The 19,852-nt window shown below is 54.4% G+C and overlaps 1 protein-coding gene across 1 annotated transcript; it reads right to left on the bottom strand.

Annotated features, from left to right (window-relative positions):
* Positions 1–18,049: 18,049 nt before the first annotated feature.
* On the bottom strand, positions 18,050–19,132 carry ZNRF4 (zinc and ring finger 4; the record flags this gene model as incomplete). Its single annotated transcript, XM_079770226.1, has 1 exon — positions 18,050–19,132. The coding sequence occupies one exon, from the start codon at positions 19,130–19,132 to the stop codon at positions 18,050–18,052; it is 1,083 nt and encodes a 360-aa protein (XP_079626352.1).
* Between the last annotated feature and the right edge of the window lie 720 nt (positions 19,133–19,852).

Below are 19,852 nucleotides of genomic sequence, written 5' to 3'. Positions count from 1 at the left end.
ATTGGGCACCGTCCCATGCACCAAAAGGTTGCCGGTTTGATTCCTGGTCAGGGCACATGCCTGGGTTGCAGGCTCAATCCCTGGTAGGGGGCATGCAGGAGGAAGCCTATCAATGTTCTGCCCTCACATCGATGTTTCTCTCTCTCTCTCAAAATCAATAAAAAATGTTTTTTAAAATATCTCCCTTCCTTATTCCTACCCTATTTCCACACTCACCAAGTCTTATTGATCTCATTATTATTGTCTCCAAACCACCTCCTCTCCCTACTCCTTCCTACCTTGTTCAGACAAACACTAGTTCCTGCAACAGCCTCCTTGACAGCCTCTTAGCATCCACACAGCAGAGCGATCGACCATAAGTATAATCCTGACCCTTCCTCTCTCCTCTGTAGCCCTCCATGGCTCCCCAATGCCCTCAAGAAAAAGTCTAAACTATTTGTGGAAAATCCTCCTAGTCCAAGTACTACTCCATTCTTTCCTGCTCCTCCTTAGTCGTCTAACACCTACTCATCGTTAGATGTCACCGTCCGGGAAGCTCCCCTGAGCCCTGCCCAATGCGGAGAGAGGCGTCTCTGAGCTGCCTCAGACGCCTGAGCTTTTCCCACCACAGGTCTCACCCCCCGAGACTGTGACTGCCTGGATATGTGCCCTTGAGTTCCAGAAGGATGGGGCTGAGTTTGTCTTGACCAGCACTGACCCTAGCCCCCAACATAGCACCTGACACCCAGTAGGGAATTGATAAATCTTTTTTTTTTAATTTATTGATTTCAGAGAGGAAGGGAGAGGGAGAGAGAGATAGAAACATCAATGATGAGAAAGAATCATTGACCGGCTGCCTTCTGCATGCCTACTGGGGATCGAGCCTACAACCGGGGCACGTGCCCCGACCAGGAATTGAACCGTGACCTCCTGGTTCATGGGTCACCGCTCAACCACTGAACCACACCAACCAGGTGACTCCTCTTTTTAGATGAATGATGACTCGTTGTGAGTGCCACTGTGAGCAGCCGATGCAGTGCTTGTCCCACCTGCATGCCCTTGGCACCCACATGTCAAGGCCAGCCGCCAGCGCCCTTCCGCAGCCGCCTGCCTCTCCGTGGCTGAGGCCTTCTCAGCAGGGTGAGGGGCAGGCGGGAAGCGCCAGGGACTTGATGCTTCAGAAAGCAGCCCTCGGCCAGTGACAGGCTGCATCAATACACCAGTGCCTGGACCTCGGGAGGCACAGCTCAAGTGCATGTTCTCCGCCCTCTCCCAGGAGCCCCCACTGGGACTGAGTCCCCGTTGCCCTTGGCAGTCACCTGCTCAGGAACACTGGCTTCCTCCCCTCCCCCTGGGACTGCTTCCCAGCCTAAGACACGGCACCAGGAAAATCTCTCACCTCTCTAACTCAGTTGTCAGCTCTTCTAGGGAGAACTCTGACATGCTTTGGGGGGAAAAACAAAAACAAAAAACCATTGCCTCTTGCTCCCTGTCAGCTGTGGGCCTCACTGTCTCCACGCACAGACTGTGACATTTGCAGTTGTGTATTAATTGCTTTTTTTTTTTTTCTTCCAGGAATGAGATGGTCTCCTGCAATGTGTGTGTGAGAGAGAGTGAGTGTGTGAGCCTAATGACTTTCTCATTTTGAGATCGGGCCAGATAGCTTTTTGAAGAAAGTCTTTCCAGAACCTGGAACATATAGAAAATCCTCCCCACTTAATAGCACTCCCACCCGCCCGCCCATCCATCACAGACGTACTGCAGAACTAAAAACAAGCGCATTGACTGGATCTATTTCTAATCGACAGCCCGAGATACTGTTAGAAATCTGCCATTAGATGGAGGAAGTTGAAAGTGGTGTGTCTTGTTTCCCAAGGACATACGGTCTGCGGGAGAAGAGAATTATGTCAGCATTCAGCAAGCATTTATTGAGCACCTACTGTATCCTGTATCCCTGTCTGGGTTCTGGAAACACAGCAGTGACCAAGACAGACCCAGCTCCAACTAACTGGTGTCGAAGACAGCCAGGTCACCTGTGGCCCATGGTCAGGGCCACGGCGGGGGATGCTCGGCAGCTCCTCGAGCACAGGGGATGCCTGATCCAGCCTGGGAGGCCAGGGAAGGCTTCCCGGGGTCAGAAAAAGCTGAGAGGTGAAGGCTGAGGCAGAATTAAGATATCAAACCAAGCCTGCTGGCGTGGCTCAGTGGTTGAGCGTTGACCTATGAACGAGGAGGTCATGGTTCCATTCCCGGTCAGGGCACAAGCCTGGGTTGCAGGCTCCATCCCCAGTAGGGGGTGTGCAGGAGGCAGCCAATCAGTGATTCTCATCCTTGATGTTTCTATCTCTCTCTCCCTCTCCCTTCCTCTCTGAAATCAATAAAAAAAAAAAATTTTTTTAAAAGAGTTACAATTTAAAAAGAAAAAAAAAGGGGGGCGGGTAATTTTGGCTGCTGTGGATGACTCAGGATGGGACAGTGAGTCCAGGCAAGCGATGAGGGGTGCTCAGGTCAGGGTGGAGGCAGGGGAGAGGGTGAGACGGGGCAGTTGGGGACACGGTTTGGAGGTGGGGCTAACAGGAAGCCGGGAGGAGGGGACACATCCGCTTTTTGTTGGCCCCACCTCCCAAGTTGGCCTTTGCAGGCAGCAGGGTTCACTGCATCCATTCCCAGAGGCCCAGGAGCCCCTCACTGCACGTCCCCTTGGCCTCTCCCCCTCCAAACCCCACCCTTTAGGGCCCAGCCCAGGGAGAGCCCCAGAAAGAAGCCCTGGACGAAGATTCACGCCACGCCACTTCCTTGGCACCAAGATCTAGGCGACATGGGAAAAACGCTCCGTCTCCCAGCGACTCCTCCGCCCGCCTTTGCTTACAAGGTGCAGATGTAATACCTGCTTTTAAATTCAATTAAGTCAGATTCAGTTCTGCTCCTGGAATACATTACCCAGGCGGAGACAGCAGGGGGGAAAAAGACAGGAAAAAACACACACAAAACACAACACAGACCTATTTAGAGATTTCCCTCTAAATGGATTTTAATTCTCTCGATTTATCAGAGGCCAGAGGAGCTGCTGACAACAGGCGTTCTGGTGTCTGTAAACCCACTTTCAGCCGCACGGAGGGAAGCGGAGACGCTGGGCGTATGTTCTGACATTCACTTCCAGTAGGGGTGGCCTCAGGGGGTCCCCCAGACCTGGGTTCGAATCCCAGCTCTGCCACTCACGGGCTGTGTGACCTCAGCCAAAATATTGCACCCTCTCTGTGCCTCAAGTACGCAACTGTAAAATGGGACAATGGTTGTGCTTGTCTCCAAAGTCTGGTGAACAATGGATTACCCAAGAAGATTCGGGTCAAGCCCTTCGCACAATGCCTGGCACAGTGATGGCTCAGTAAAGGCAAGGAGGGGGAGGAGGGGGAGGAGGAGGAGGAGGAGGAGGAAGAGGAAGGTCATTATAAGTATTATAGCTTTGCAACTAGAGGCGCAGCCCTGTGCCAGGTCACTGTCGGGGAGAGAAAAAGTGTGTCAGGCTGGGAAAGCCCTGTTTTCAGAGACCGGGCGGCTTTGGAGGGCGGGAAGGAAGGAAAGCATGGCCCCGAGGGCAGACTAGCCTAAGCGAAGGGCTGAAGCTGAAGTGTGCCAGGGAGGGGCCCCTGAACAGGCCTGGGGGCGGGACGGGGCGGGAGAATCTGGGATCTGGACAGGATGAGTCAGGATCAGATTCGTTTCAGAAGTCCAATCCTTTCCTCTATCAAAACCGATTCTTCCTGTGTCCCATTTCACCGGGGAAAGTGCAGACAAATTCACAACCCCACCCAGGAGATAGTGTGTGTATACTTACGAATAACCTGCTCTCTCTCTCCTGGGAGGCCCACATTTGACCTTGAACGTGACAGGCAGGTAGAAAGCTTCCCCATGCCCCCACCCACCCACCCACCCCCTGCCGCTCTCCATGGTACTGCCCACCTGAGTGGAGCAGGGACCAAAGTCTTTTGATTCACAGCCCAGAGACCAGCGTCTCCTAACTCAGCCCTCAACCTCCCATTTCACATATGGGGAAAACTAAGGCTCGGAAAAGAACAGAGACCAACCTGAGCTGGTCCCCAGGAGACCTGGGTCCTAACTCTACCCGGTCCAGACTCACTCTGTGCCCTTGGGTAGGTCCCATGCTGGGCCTCAGTTTTGCTGTCCGCACAGGTGAAGGAGAAGTGAAGGGCCCCCGGTCCCTCAAGGTCCCCTGTGCTAAAAGACTCATCTATAGGTCTGGTCAGGACCTGGGAGGGCCTTTGACTTCCTAAGAGCCTGGTGAGCAATAATGTCAGATTTTTGAACCGGGACCTAAAGAGCGTGAGGACAAAGGGTGCCCTGGCTACAGAAGGACCTCTGTCTCCCGGGCCCTGGCCTGTAAGTCCCTTGGGGGACTCAGTGGGCCATAGTTGGCTTCTTGGAAGGGCCATTGCACCCACAGGAGGCTTCTCGGGATCCCAGGCACATGGCCCCTCGCCTGGCCCTGCCCTGGAAGGGCAACTGGGGAAGGCAGAAGATGTAAAGCGTGCTCAGTCCCAGGATCAGGGTAGGAAACGCAAAAGAAAAAAAAGAAAAAGCCCAGCCGGTGTGGCTCCGCGGTTGAGCATTGACCTATGAATCAGGAGGTCAAGGTTCAATTCCCGGGCAGGGCACCTGCTCGGGTTGCAGGCTCGATCCCCAGTGTGGGGCGTGCAGGAGGCAGCTGATCAGTGATTCTCTCTCATCCTTGCTGTTTCTATCTCTCTCCCCCTCTCCCTTCCTCTCTCTGAAATAAATGAAAATAAAAAAATTTAAGAAAACAACACAGTTACCCTCGAGGAGGCCTGACGAGGAGGGGGCACAGAGGGAGCGCTGAGGATGAGAACATTCTGTCTTGATCGGGTGGAGGCTACGCGGGTCTATACCAATGTGATGACTCTTAGGCCACACATGTCAGACTCGTGCACTTTAAAATGTAAGCTGGACATAGACAAAGGGGCGAGAAGGACTCTGAAGACTGGCAAAGACAGAACGCGCCAGAGAGAAAAGGCGGGGCAGACCAGTGAAGACAGAAAGAGACCGGAGAAAGACATAGGAAGATCAAGGAATTTGAGCTGTAGAAAGAGAGACAGCGACTCAGAACGAGGACAGACAGACGTGAAGGGAAAGAACGAGAGGCAGGAAGAAAGAAAAAGCTGAGTTTCTGGGCAGACAGGTGGGGAGACTGCGGAGGTTGGGAAGGAAACCGAGGGCGAGAAGGCCCAAGCGGAGGGGAAATAGGAGGAGAGAGGCAAGACCGCCAGGAGCAGTCACATCCGAATGTGTCCTTAATTGTAATGACACGGGAACATTTAGTCTGTAGATGCAGCCGAAATGAAAACGCTGCGCCTTCCCCATTAATCTAATGGCTGTTAGTCACTCTTCACAAGGGGCTCCGCAGAGCTTCGTGGGAGGTGGCCTGTGGTGAGCAGATCAGAGGAGATGGTTTTAAACTAATGATGCCCCCGGGGAGAGCCTGGGGGGGGGGCAGTTCTGGGGAGAATCAAATTTCCACAAAAGTCTAGGCTGGTGACTTCCAGAGCCCTGCAGGCAGCCACCAATTTCGAGGTGGGCAGCAGGCGAGTGGCAATTCTAATGTGCAAGGCCAGTTAGGGGAGATACAATGTATGCGGGGGGGGGGGGGGGGGGGGCCAAGTGGTTCCTTCCCTCCCCCAGGGGTGGGGGAAGCCTTCCTAGAAGGGCTGACACCTGAATGTATCAAAGAGGCAGGCAAGAACAAAAAAAAAAAGGAAGGAAGGAAGGGAGGGAGGGAGGGAGGGAGGGAGGGAGGGAGGGAGGGAGAAGGGCCTTCCAAGTAGAGAGAGAACAGCTTGTGCAAAGGTTGAGGAGGAAATAGGCAGGCGAAGTTGACTGGGACGGGGAGGGCTGAGCGGGAGAAGTCTGCAGAGACCAGACCTCCCCAGGTCTTTTCAGGCTCACTGAGGAGACTGGGGGTGACGGGAAGCAAGCTCAGATTTATATTTTAAAAGATCTCTCTGCCAAGCCCTGTTTATACCTGGTTTTCTCTAGAGCTGAGATGGCAGCCCAGCACCCCCTCTGTGAAGAGTGTAGGGTTGCTATTAATCCCGTGGCATCTGATGAGCTGCCCCTCAGTGATGCTTATGTGCAGGGGGGCGCGGAGGGCGGGAGGGACAGGTCCCTCAGCCCGGCCTGAACCCTCTCCAGTCTGGGACCCGTCGGACATCCCACTCACAATCTGGGACCACTGGCTCCTAACTGCTCCCCCCTGCCGGCCTGATTGCCCCTAACCACCTCTGCCTCAGCCCCACCACCGTGGCTTTTTCCGGAAGGACGTCCGGAAGGACGTCTGGATGGTCATCCGGACTAATTAGCATATTACCCTTTTATTAGTATAGATGGCCTGTTATTACCTTGAAGACCCAGGAGAACCTTGTGTTGCCTCATTCTTTGAAGACCAAGCTGAAGTGAAGAGAGGACATGGGAAGCAATTCCTAAGATATCTAAGAGGCCGGGAGAGTAAACTCTGCCTTCCGGTGAGTAAGAGGCCTGAGATAGATGAACTGGGGAACTGGCAAGCGAGCTCTAGAGTCTGCTCTGGAGAACAAGTTACCAAGCTCCTGCCGGACCCGAAGACCAGCGCTTCTGATCTCTTACCCTACATGGGAAAGCACCTGGGTAAACGGAAGAACACAAACCCCCTGGAACGCCAGCGTGCGTGTCATAAGGGATTGGAAAGCGGGCCCGGAGGAGGAAGACCCGTTTTAAAACCTGCTGAAGTGTCAGGTGAATAGATCCACATCTGAAGGCAGCAAAGCAAGTCCTCCCATTGCCGTAGGTCCCCAAAGCAGCCACTTAAGAATCTTAATCTTCTCCATCTGACAGAGACTGCGCTCCTTCATGGGTGTGTGTACAAATAAACCTGGTTTTGCATTCAAAATAAAATGGAAAAAAAAAACCAAAATATCTCTGCTGATGGAGGCAGATTTGGGGGTCAATCGTAAGATCTTTTATGCAGCCAAAAAGAGCGAGTTTCCCAGTCCTGGAGGTATGCAAAATAACACCACACTAACCACCAAGGGGATGTAGGGGAGATTTAGGCATCAGGCAGGCTAGGATTGCAGAGTTGGGGTTCTCAGCCAAGAGGGTGGGAGGACCCTGCAGGAAGCCGGTAGAGAGTATGTGATGTGTTACTGACCTAAATGCTCTAAGGCCATCTATGGCCCCGTGGGATGAATGGTGATGTCCCAGGTAGACTGGCAAACTGAGGTCCTGTTTGATTTGGGGGAAGGGGTCTGTCCATGCTGCCTTGGGGACACTTTGTGTGTTTGGGGGAGGGGGGCTCCTAATTTAGCAAGGGAGTGAGGGGATCCTTCATTCCCCTTCTGCTTACCCACTAAAGTCAGTCTTGGGATGACCAGGCAAAGGGGGCGACATGGAGTAGAGGGCGACACGCATTATAAAGACCCACTCACAGCCATGCAAATACTGCAGTGTCTCATCCACGGGCTTCCTCCCCGCCCCTCTCCCTCTCTTCCTCCTCTGCCAAGACCCTTCCCGCTGGCCCCATCTGGTCCTCGGCTCCCGCCCCTCGGGAGCCCTCAGCCAATGGTCGTGCTGCCTGATGAGGTAATGCGCCCACCCCACGTTCCCATTGGCCAGCCTGGAGGCCGTTCTCCCGTCGCCCCCAGGAAAGCGGAGCCGGTACGAAGTGAGGGGGGTTGGGGTTCCGCAGCCTCCCGCAGGCCCCGGGGTGGCACCTGTACCCACTCCTGACTGTGAGACCCCCGCCTACTTATGCCCCTCGCTGGACTCTGACCCCAGCGAGAAGGGGCTGGACTTAGAGACCTCTGCCTGCCACCCTCTGCGCTCAGGGGTGCACAATCTCCCCATCGGAGCCCGAAGGGTAAAGACCCTTCTCCCCTTTGCACCTCCGAGCAGTCAAAAGACCCCAGAGCTGCGATCTTTCGGGACAATTGCACTTTTATTGAGCACCCGCTGAATGGCAGCCCGAGAGCTCACTGGGGATACAGCGGTAGCGCACTTGCATCCAGGTCCCTGCCCTCCGAGGGCTCAGGAATAATGAATGGGGAAGAGGGTCACCTCTCCTTCCCGCTCCCTAGCCAAGAGGTGCAGACGGCGGTGGAAAGGGGAAGGCACCAGGCTGCGCGGCCAGAGGCTGCCCAGCCGGCAGGGCTGGCAGAGGCCGAGGAGGGGAGGACGGCGTGGAGGGCTCCCCTCTTCATTACCTTCTTCACTCGCTTATTTACTGGGAGCTCCCGGGAGCTGCTGGGAGCTGTGCCCTGCTCACTGCTGTATTTATCCAACAAACATTTATTTGATCCCATCCATCCCCACGCCACCACGACCGGCTTTACATACTTTTTTCTTCTTCCTTTATCCCCTTTCTCTCCCAGAATCATCCTAATGGACTTAAAAAAAAAAAATTGTGGGTTCTCGAGAGTCAATAAGGTTGTTTTGTGCACCTGGTCTCTTTTTTCTTCACTTTCTCGCTGAGGTGTAACTTCCACACAGCAAAGGCACCAATCTGAAGTGTAGGTAGGGCTGGGGGCGCTTTTACCCAAGCCCAGGAACCAGAGAGGGAAGTGGAGGTGAGGCTAGCAAGTGCAAGGTCAACTACTGTCTTTATTTAAAATTTGGATACTTTGTTTTTGCTGGGGGAAAAAAAAATTCATCCTGGATTCCTTTGCATTCGTTCTGGCTGAGTTTCCCAGGGCTCCCTTACATTTGCAGCATGCCTCCTTCCACCAGGCAAGGCTTCCTGGCCACCTTCCAGTCAGTACTCCCCCACCCCCCACCCCCACCTCCACCCTAGGTAACTCTTTCTACTCTCCATCATCACAGGTTCCTTGGCCTATTTTTAAAATTGCTATAAATAGAATCATACAGGACGTAGTCTGGCATCTGGCTTCTTTCACTCCGAGCGGTTGCATGTCTGACTATAGTTGACTCCTTCTCCTGCGGTCTTATTCCCGTGTATGCAGGGACGGGGGCTCATTTAGCTAGTCCCTGGCTCCTGGGCATTTGGGTGGTTTCCTGTGTTTGGCTGTGCTGGATAAGCTGCTACGAACATTGTCACACACGTCTTCGTGTGGACATATGCTTTCATTTCTCTTGGGCAAACACCCAGGAGGATGGTTGGGTCATATGGTAGGTGTGTGTTTAACTTTTTAAGAAACTGCCGAACGGTTGCCCAGAGGGGGCTGTAGCGTGCTGCATTCCCAGCAGCCGTGGGGGAGACCGTAAGCACGTGTTTGGGCATTCATCTATATGCATGTTTTGTTTTCTGGTTTTTTGCCTGTATTGAGGTTTAACCCTTTGCACTCGCTTGCTTTTTTCTCGATTCCTTTATTCTAATGGTAACCGTGTCGAGTCACACTCGACATGTGAGTGCAAAAGGTTAAGTATACAGTTCGAGGAGTTTTGGCAAATATATACACCTGTGTAACCACTGTCTCTATAGACAGCAGTTCTGTCACCCCAGAAAGAACCCTGAGGACGTGTGTTTTTTGGTGTGTGTGTGTGTTTTTTAATATATTTTATTGATTTCAGAGAGGAAGGGAGAGGGAGAGAGAGATAGAAACATCAATGATGAGAGAGAATCATTGATTGGCTGCCTTCTGCATGCCCCACACTGGGGAGCGAGCCTGCAACCCAGGCATGTGCCTTTGACTGGAATCAAACCCGGGACCTTTCAGTCCACAGGCCCATGCTCTATCCACTGAGCCAAACCAGCTAGGGCAGGACATGTGTTTTTAAGGGAGAGAGAGAAAGAGAGAGAGAGAGAAGAGAGAGAGAGAGAGAACGAGAGAACTTAATACTTTTCTTCTTGTTTTCTACACTTTTGTGTTTGTCCCAAAGTCCCATCACCTGCCTCGAAATGAACATCTTTGCTCACTGTGACTTTCTCGGTGATTATGGTGCCTATAATCTTAATTGTCCTCAGTCTTCCCCAGTCTATTAATTACTATTTTTTAAATTGAACAAATACAGCTTACAAATAGCTTTTGAGGACTTACAGCGGCCTGGTGACATTCTAAGCACTTCATACAAATTAAATGTAAACGAAATTATTTCATCCTCTCCACCAACAGCATCGCAAATTAGGTACATTATCATGTCCATTTTACAGACGGAAAAACCAAGGTACTGGAAGGTGCTGTTTCCTGTCCCCACCCCACAGGCCCAAAGTGGGCAAAGCTGGGATCTGAACCAGGCCCTGAAACACCCCATGCTCTTGGTCATGGCGGACACTGCCTCTCTGTGCCAAGCAGGTGAAGGCACACAACAAACAGTGGCCACAAGCCAACAACTCCAGTTCCTCACCCACAACTCCAACATCTAAAAAGCTAAAAACAGCCCAGCCGGTGTGGCTCAGTGGTTGAGCGTCGACCTATGAGCCAGTAGATCACGGTTCGATTCCCGGTCAGGGCAGATGCCCAGGTTGTGGGCTAGATCCCCAGTGTGGGGCATGCAGGAGGCCGCCAATCAATGATCCTCTCTCATCATTGATGTTCCTATCTCTCTCTCTCTCTCTCCCTTCCTCTCTGAAATCAATAAAAATAAATTATTTAAAATAAAGCTCTAAAAACAGGAAGTTTTCATCAGGATCAGGAGTTAATGGCCTTTGGCTATTAATAAGCTCTATGGATCCCATTTTTGTGAACGTTCCTATTATATTGCTACTGTGTTTGATTGGGAAGGGCAGGGGCTGCCCCGGGCCCTGATGGGTAGTTCCATATAACACATGCTGACTGTATCCAATAGGTTCCTACATTCCAGGACATTCTGAATTCTGAAACACATCTGGCCCCAAGGGTTTCATATAAGCTCTGTTCTTAGTTACTATTATTTATTGAGCCTATGGTGTGCCCCCAACTCTGCTAGGCAGTGGGAGCAGAGACTGACAAAGGCCGATCCAGACCTCCTGGGGTTCCCAGTCCATGGGGGAAGAGGACAGACACAGTGTCGGGTGGGTACAACACGGGGTGGCCTGGGCCATAATGGTGTCAGCACAGGCCTGGGAGGGGACCTGAAGGAAGCACTTAACTCAGGCTGAGGCATCAGGGAGGCCTCCTGGAGGAAGCGGTGCCTGAGCAAAGACCCGAAGGATAAGAAAGGGAGGGAAACAAGTAGCAAGTAACCAGTACAGCTTGTGCAAAGGCCCTGAGGTGCTTTGGGGGCCTGAAATCTGCCCTGTGGGGCTGCAAGCTATCCTGGGAGAAGCAGGAATGCAGAAGTCCATGGTGGCCTTCCTGCCTGCCTGGCAAGGCTCCCATAACCCTCCTCCGACCCCAGAGAGCTGGGCCTTGAGCCTCTGCAGTCCATGGGCATTTGGCAGGCACATCGCTGGTCTCCCATGGGGTGTCCTGGGGGCTGGGTTTTGCAGCCAGCAGGACCTGATTACACCCTAACAGGTGTAGGTAGCATTCACCTCCTTCCTTAATGCTGGGTCATGCCCCCTGCGAGGGGAGCCTGGGGTGCAGAGGCCTGGGCTGGGGGCCTTACTCCATCCAACCACACTCCCTGGACCTTGGCAATTGGCCTATGTGAGCCTAAAGACTTTTCTTTTTGTGAATGGCTTTACTCTATGGAAATCTTTACTCTACGGAAATGGCTTTACTCTAGGGAAATCTGGCATCTTTGTGGATCAACTATCCTTTCTTCTGCCTCCAGGCCAGAGATCTGGGAGTCGGCAGCTCCCTTCTTTCCCCTTTTTCTTACCCTCTTCTTCCTCCTCACAATATATCAGCCATTCCTGTCACTTCTGCCTGCAGAAGTGGGCTGATTTCCCCAAATCGGCCCACTTCTCCCCTTTCCTCCATCTGCACCTGGTCCAGCTCCCTTCACGACTGGTCCTGCCTTAGGGCCTTTGCACTGGCTGTTCCTTCTCTCCGAGTGCTTTTCCCCAGCTGTGACAACTCCATTTATTTCCTTTGCTTTAAAAAAAAATGTATGTCACGGCTGTGAGCTCCAAGAAGGCAATGACTATGACTACCTTGATCACTGCTGTGCCGCCAGCTCCTAGCGCAGTGCCTGGCCCACAAGGTACTCAATAGACATTCCTCCCACAAGGGTGGCATTAATTCACGGAACCTCAGGAAAAAGGCCTGGCAAGTCCTGGATGGGAGTGTTTGGCTATGGACACCGATAGAGATATTAGGGGGAAAAGGCTCCAAATTTTGGTTGCCTCCCTCTGTCTTTAATTATTTTGTCAATAAGGCTCACGATTCAGCAAGTCAAGGTGGCATTTGAGAGGGACGGTTCCCTTTAGCGTAGCTGACAGCTAATTTGTGGGAAGTTTAATTACAGGCGGCGTTAACTGGCAGAGCGCTGGGCAAAGAAGGCAGCCATCTGTTCCTAAAAAACGTCCTCCCCTCCTGGGCTCGGCTGGGAGGCTGGAAGGGATGGGCAAGGAAGAGAAGGAAGGAAGGAGGAGGCGGGGACAGGGGAGGAGGAAAGAAAGGGAACCAGGTGATGAATCAGCCTTTGCAAATCCCCTGCCCCCTTTTCAGATGCCGCCTAGGCTGAGATCTTGGCAGCCAGCCTCCTTGGGGCCTCCGCCATATTGCAGCTGCCTCCATTGGCTGCTGGGAGTGGCAGTAACGGTTCCTTGGAATTTGCTTCTCACTGGTCCTATCATTAGGAGCAGGGCGGGTGGAGGAGAGGAGGTGAAGAACACACTGTCCTCAACCCAAATCAGAGAGGATTGGCACCCACCCAAAGAGGTCGGGAGGAGGAACTGGGACACAGCCAGGGGTGAGGAACGCCCCAAGCTCCCTGGCCTGAGAGGAGAGGGGCCATCACTCTGCCTCTCATTCCACTATTCACTCCTTCATTCCAGCCACTCTTCACGGGGGGGGGGGGGGGGGGGGGGGGATCGTATAGAAGTGATGCAAACAGCCTCCAACGATAGGCTCTTCGGGTCTGAATGCCAGCTTTGTCCTCGCTGAGATGTTTGCCCCAGGGCAAGGCACTAAACCTCTCTGGGCCTCTGTTTCCTCATTTGGACACTGGAATTGGTTATAAGAAGACCTACTTTCACTTGTCTTCTAGAATAATAGAGCGCAAGCACGTTCAGGCTGCTGAAGAGGGTGGGGTTATGAACTTGAAGTGTCATTATGTGTTGTAACTACAAGTGGGGGTGTGCCTGGAGCTGGGGAGAGGTCCAGAAGTTTAAGAGCCCCTGTGCCTTTGAGGCTCTGCGTCCTTGCGATGTTGTTCCCTCCTCCCTGGAACACCCTTCCCACCCCACGCCCAGCTGCTTCTGCTCTATCCTTTGGGTCTTGAGGTGGATGCTCTACCTGAGAAGCCTACCCTGACCCTCCAGGCTGGGGCAAGTGCCCCTCTGAACGCTCACCTGTGCGCCCTATCATAGCCTATTCACCCCGACACTGCCTTGTCACAGTCCATTCCCTCCACTAGACTGGGTGGCCCACCTGGGCAGGGACTGGGCCTGTCTTGGCCACTGCTATGTCTAAGGCTTGGACAAGTAGGTGCTCAGCACGTATGGTCATGCAGACAAACAGGAGGAGTCACGACCCACACATGGGGAAGTGGAGGCCAGCAGACTGCAGCATTGGAAGTGAGAGCCATTTAAACATGGGAAAACTGGCTCAGGTGCTGCAGTGAGCTCCCCGTTGCCACAGGCTCAGTCAGCTTCCAGGGATGTGGCCCTGGGCAAGACACATCCTCTTTCACGAACTCAGTTTCTTCCTCTGGAAAACGGGGATGGGCACAGGAGCCTGGCTCAGGGCGCAAGGAGCCAGTGCAGGCACCTGGCCGCCCGTATGTGCTCAGTAGTCATGCCGGAGGCTTCTAGTATCCCTGCGCCAAGGCCAGGCACCCCTCCTCTGAGTCTCAGCTCCCCCCATTTGGCCACACTGCCCCTTAGACCACACAGATGGGCCACTGCCTGGATGGGCAGGAGGAGGCCTCCGCTGGTGTTTACCTAGAGCAGCCACCAGGAAGGACCGATGGGGCTGGCACGGGCTGGCACGGGCTGGCCTCGCTAAGCTGGCGGTCCTTGGCAGCGCCCAGCTTTCCTGGAGGCGGCTGGAGAAGGGCCCGCGCCTGGCTGTTGGGGGACCGAGGAGGCTGTGATAAAGCGAAGGCCCCTTCTCAGAGGGGGAAATTCCTGGTTTGGGGGCAAGGGCTCTGTGTACACCTGTTAAGCACCCACTAGATGCCAGTCCAGGCTGCTTGGGGCCTTTGCTCATGCTGTTCCAGCTGCCAGAGTCACTTTTCTTTTTACAGTACTGACCCCTGCTCCTTCTGCTCAGAAGACTCCGCCTCCAAGAAGCCTTCCAGGTTCTCTGGGTTGGGTCAGGCACATCCATTTGAGTTAACACAGCGCCTGAGTTCCTCCCATCACAGAGCTGATCATCCAACGTTATAACTGGGCTATGGGCATGTCACTTAGTTGATGGACAAATACTGACAGATCACTTCGTAGGTGTCAGGCACTATGTACAGCCATCCATGCTGAAGGAACCCTGCAGGGCAGGTGCTGTCACTGTCCTCTATGTACAGATGGGGAAACTGAGGCTCAGAACGATTTAATAGTGGAAAGAAGTCAGGTGGCCTGGAGCTGTACCTGCTCCCCTGTGGTGCCTGTGACCTTCAAGGAATCTAAAAGGCAGGCGACGCCGGCCACTCCTAACACCTCTTCTCTCCTTTTCCATCATAACAGAGCCCGTGGTTTTCAGCTGGACTGCTGGCCACGCAGAATAAAAACTACACTTCCCAGCTTCCTTTCAGGAAGTATAGCCACATGACTAGGCTCTGGCCGATGGGTTACGAGCAGAAGCGATGTGTGGAATTTCCGTGAAATGTCTTTACAGGGACAGGGGACCCCTTCCTCACTCCTTCTTTCTCATTGACTGGGATGCACATGTGAGGGCTGGCGTTCAAGCAGCTGTATTGTGGTGGGCAGCTAGGCAGACATGAGCAGAGCAAGGACGATGGGCCAGGTACAGAGGTCGCCAGGGTGGAAAGGGACAATTGTAGGGTGGGCCCTCACTCCCAGGATGACCTTCCTCTCCTAGCACATCACCAGTCATTCTGTTTAGGCCCCTGACCTTTCCTCCCTAGAGACAACATTCAGGCCTCAGTTGTATTTCAGCTCCAGGCCCAGAAAAGCAGAAAAATCAGACAAGCGATGCCACCCGTGACCTCAGGACCAGCTGCATTGGATAATGATGCCCTGTCCTGGCACCGACCCATCAATCAGCGGAGACCTAGACCCTGAAAGGACACATCTGAAAGCTGCTGAATGTGCTATTGAGATCTTCCCCTGGGACCGCCCCTAAACTCTCCACCCTCAGAACCCTTAGGATGGAGGGACCAGTGCGCTCTCCCTCCCAGGAACACCCCCCGTGCCTTCCCCCATCCCCTTCTCTCCACACCTCCCCCCCCGCCCCCCCCCCCCCGCCCCCCGTGCTCCTTACCAATACCTTCTTCACTCCCAAGCTCCAAGGGCCCTTCTTTTGCCTCTGCAACTTGTTTCCGGAGCCCGTTTCTTCCACCTCTGTGATTTTCTAAATAGATGGTCTCTTGTGGTTTGAGGCTTGGCTCTGAATTCCTTCCTAGCCAGCACTCAAGTACCCAGGTTGCTGAACCCAGGTCCAGTCTGGCCCCACCCGTCTAACAACTGCTGCTGTTCTCACCGCCTCCAATCGTATTGTCCCACCTGCTGGGGATGCGGAGCAATGAGGTGGGAGGAGCCTGGGCTGTGGATACCATGGGGCCTCCCTGCCTTCCCCGAACTGACTAAACTGACTATTCGTTGTCACGAGCAAATAGCCCCAGGTGCTTAAGCTGCTCTGGTTGGTCAGCCCCCAGCACACACACACACACACACACACACACACACACACACGAGCCATCTTTGCCTTCATCAATCAGAGAAGGGAAAAGCTTCCCCTAAACCACCTCAGAGGTTCTCAGCTCCAGCCAAGCACAGGTGAAAAACACTTGCGTGTGTGTAAAAAAGCAAACCTCTGAGTACGTGCAAATACTCACTGGTGAATCCACCAAGACTAGACTTGGCCTCTCTGGGCCTCAGTTGCCTCATTTATAAAATGGAGACCTGGAACTGTTGCTAACAGAATTTTTTTTTTTTTTTTTTTTTTTTTTTTAGCTACTTGAAACCCTCCAATGGTTTTACTCAGCTCCTCGGAATAAAAACTGAATTCCTTATCAAGCTTTTCAAGGCCCTGCACACCTGCCCTCACCTCTTCCCCTCCCCCCACCCCCCCACACCGCTCACTGTGCTCTGGTCACAAGGGCCTCCTCACTGTTCCTCCAACACATGAGGCCTAGTCTTTTTTTAATTGATTTCAGAGAGGAAGGGAGAGGGAAAGAGAAACATCCACAATGAAAGAATCATTGATCAGCCGCCTCCTGCACGCCCCCTACTGGGGCTAGAGCCTGCAACCCGGGCATGTGCCCTTGACCGGAATCGAACCCAGGACCCTCCAGTCTGTAGGCGGACGCTCTATCCACTGAGCCAAACCTCTTCCTGCATTCTCACCTCCTTCTCACTATGCCAGTCTCAGAGCCGTGACGTCCCTGATCATGCTTGCCCCGTGGCCAAGTAAGAGCCCCTCACTCATATCCCAGAAGCCCCCTTAGTGTGGCCCAAGTCTCCTACAAAAGGGGGCATGCTAGGGACGGAGGAAGCACCTTGTTTGTTCACCATAAAATTAAACCACATCTCAGTTGGTCTCTGAATCCACGTAGAAATTCACAGGAAATACGGGGGACCGAGGAGCATGTTAAATGACACCACAGGGACACCCAGTTGGCAAAACCCAGACGACCAAGGACATCACCAAAGGGCGAATGATCCAGTTGCTTCACCAAATAAAGTGCAAGGCAACCCTGAGAGAGAGAGAGATGGAGGGGAGAGCTCCCCCTTACCAGAGTTAGGAGCCCATCACCTTGATTCAGACATCCCAAAACAATGGACACCATAAGGGTCACACTCCCAGGTGTCCCCAGTGGGATCGCTATTTTGAACATGATGCTGGTATTTGTGGGGCTGTTTTTTAAGAGGTGTTATCACGAAGAGCAAGGCCTCTCCCCTCAGCTCGGTGGACGCTGGGGCTGGTCATTCTCTGTGCGGAGGTCTGTCCTGGGTGCTGTAGGGTATTGGCAGCATCCCTGGCTCCCACCCACGAGAGGCTAATAGCAGCCAGTGATGATGTGATGACGACCAAAAATGCCCAGACACTGCCCCTGGGGAGAAATACCCACCCCAGCTGAGAACCCAAACTGAAATGTTTACAGATGAAAAAAAAAAAAAAATCCGGGGTTTGCATCAAAATAGCAAGGGAGGGGGGAGTGGGTGAAAGTGGAGAAGATACAGGAGATCATTGCTGAATCTGAGCAACGGGTACATGGTGGGGCGGGGGGGGGGTCATTATTCTATTCTTTCTACTGTGGGTGTGTTTGACATTTCCCAGTATCCAAAGTTGGAATGATGGGGGAAATTCAGATAAAAGCTGGAGTTTCGTCCATCCCAGGTACCCATGTTGCCTTCTTGGTTATGACGAACACGCTGTGCTATGGACGATGTGAACATCCGGGGAAGCCGGGTGAGGGCACATGAGCACTCGCTAGAACTTTAGCTATTTACCTTGAATCTAAAATGATTCCAAAATGAAAAGTTTATTTAAAAAAAAAAACATTTCAGTGAATAATGAATAAACATATCCAGGATCAGCAGCTGTGTGCCCAGGATGGGAACCGAGGCACAGGCCCGAGCGTGGCCACCGCTGGGGATGCACACAGAGACCTTAAGCCCCCCTCCCCGCCGGCCGATATCTTCTCACTCACCACAGACAATGGCCGCCAGCCTCGGGCTCCCCTGGCTTTATCACGTGGGTGGCATGAGGGGCCAGAGGCGGGTGGCCCCACAGCAGCCAGGGCACAAACTGCTTTCAAACCCATTTTTATTCTCTCCAGACTAGAAACACTTATTGCTACCCTCCCCACCCCGCTCTTTGCCAGCCAGGGTCCGTGGGCCTCAGAGCGGGTCTGGGGGCCCCTCGGAGGACTCCGCAGCCTCGGCCACCCCCACGGAGGCGGCAGCGCAGGAGTGGTGCGGGCTGGCTCGGGCCAGCAGCTCCAGGCGCCGGGAGCGCAGCCGGGCCTGGATGGCCCAGATGGGGGTGTGGTGGCCACGCAGGGAGGGGTCCTCATCGCAGAAGCTGTCGATGGTGGAGTCGGAGCTGTCCTCGGTGCTGGCCACCGACTGCTTGCACACGGGGCAGGCGCGCTGGGCGGCCTGGGAGAACCAGGGGTCGATGCACTTGCAGTGATACGTGTGGGAGCAGGGCAGGATCTTGAGCTGCTCGCCCTCCTCGTACTCGTCCAGGCAGATGGCGCACACGTCGTTGAGCCGCGTGAAGGTCCGGACCTGGGCCTTGCGGCAGGCCGGCTTCTTGACCGCGGCGGGCCCGCAGGCCCACCTGGACCGCAGCCAGCTCCACAGGTGGCGGAGGAGGAAGAAGGTGGACATGAGCAGGGCCAGGGTGCGGCCCAGGACCCAGGAGATGGCCAGCACGGGGTGGCAGTCCAGGTCGGGGCACGGCGGGTAGTTGGGCAACAGGAGGACCTGGGCGGACTTGTCGCAACACATGATGACTCGCAAGTCCTGCGAGGCGGCCTCGCTCACGAACACGGCGGGGATGGAGATCTGGCGCCGCAGGTCCTCGTACACGTGGGCCATGCGCACCAGGTCGTCCGAGAAGACGTTGTGCACGATGGCGGCCTTGAAGCCGGCCTGCTGGGCGTGCAGCACCTTCAGGTCAAACGTGCAGTCGTAGCGACGAATGAGCACGATGGCGTCCAGGGAGCCGTTGCCCACCCGCCGCGGGCGCTCGATGGGGTGGCATGCGTTGGCCGGCTTGGCCTCCATCAGGTAGCCCTGCACGCCCTCGGGGGCCAGGGGCGCCCCGAACATGGCCGGCAAGTCCGCGAAGTCCACCGAGCTCGCGTTGCCGTCCAGCACGGCCCGCACCAGCGCCTGCGAGGGCACCAGCAGCGCCAGCAGGACCAGGGAGGCCTTGACCGCCCTCAGGGCCAGGGCCCGCCGCTGCCGCCCCATGGCCACCCCGCCCTCCCTCCTCCTCCTGTGCTGAGTGAACTAGGTCCCACTGGGGATGGCAGATGGGAGGCCTTTGGGCATCTCCGGGGCCTCCCAGGGGCCCGTGGCCAGGTTGGAATGGAAGCGGCTTCAATGGGAGGCTCAGAGGCAGGTCAGCAGAGCGGCTGGGACCTGGGCGGCCCTAGGCAGGAACGGCTCCTGGTGGCAGGCGCGTTTGCATCGTGTCTTTGAAGGCTGGTCTCAGGAGGAACTGACCTACCAGGTGGCCTTGCTGGCAGATGGCGCCGAGGCCAGGACCCCTCAGGGTTCTAGATGCCCCCAGCCTCTGTGACATCATCCACTTACATTCTGCCCCCAGCGGCCTGAGCCTGTGGCCAAGATAGAATCCCTAGGTCTCTGACGGGGGGGGGGGGGGGGGGGGGGGGGCTGGGCAGTCTCCAAAAAGTGTTCTGGAAGTCTCAGAGCACCCCCAGCTCCTCTCTTGTGTAAGGCCTTATGTGAGCCTGTGGCCCGAGTGGCACAGATCCGGGACTCACACTCACACTCCACGAGCATCATCTCCCCGTGCCTCTCAGTGACCCAACAAAGAAAGTGCCAATGTTACCCCCTTCTGAGGTTCCTAGAAGGACCCGGTCTTGTACAGGGCACCCTCCCCCCAGGAGGTCAGTTCTTAAAACCCAAATTCCAGAGTTCCTCCCTCTCTCCTCCTCGTTCACTCTG

The sequence above is a fragment of the Cnephaeus nilssonii genome (genome assembly GCF_951640355.1).
Source record: "Cnephaeus nilssonii genome assembly, chromosome: 5".
Lineage (NCBI taxonomy): Eukaryota > Metazoa > Chordata > Mammalia > Chiroptera > Vespertilionidae > Cnephaeus > Cnephaeus nilssonii.
Note: the sequence above shows the minus strand (reverse complement) of the source record. Positions and strands in the feature narration are given on the sequence as shown.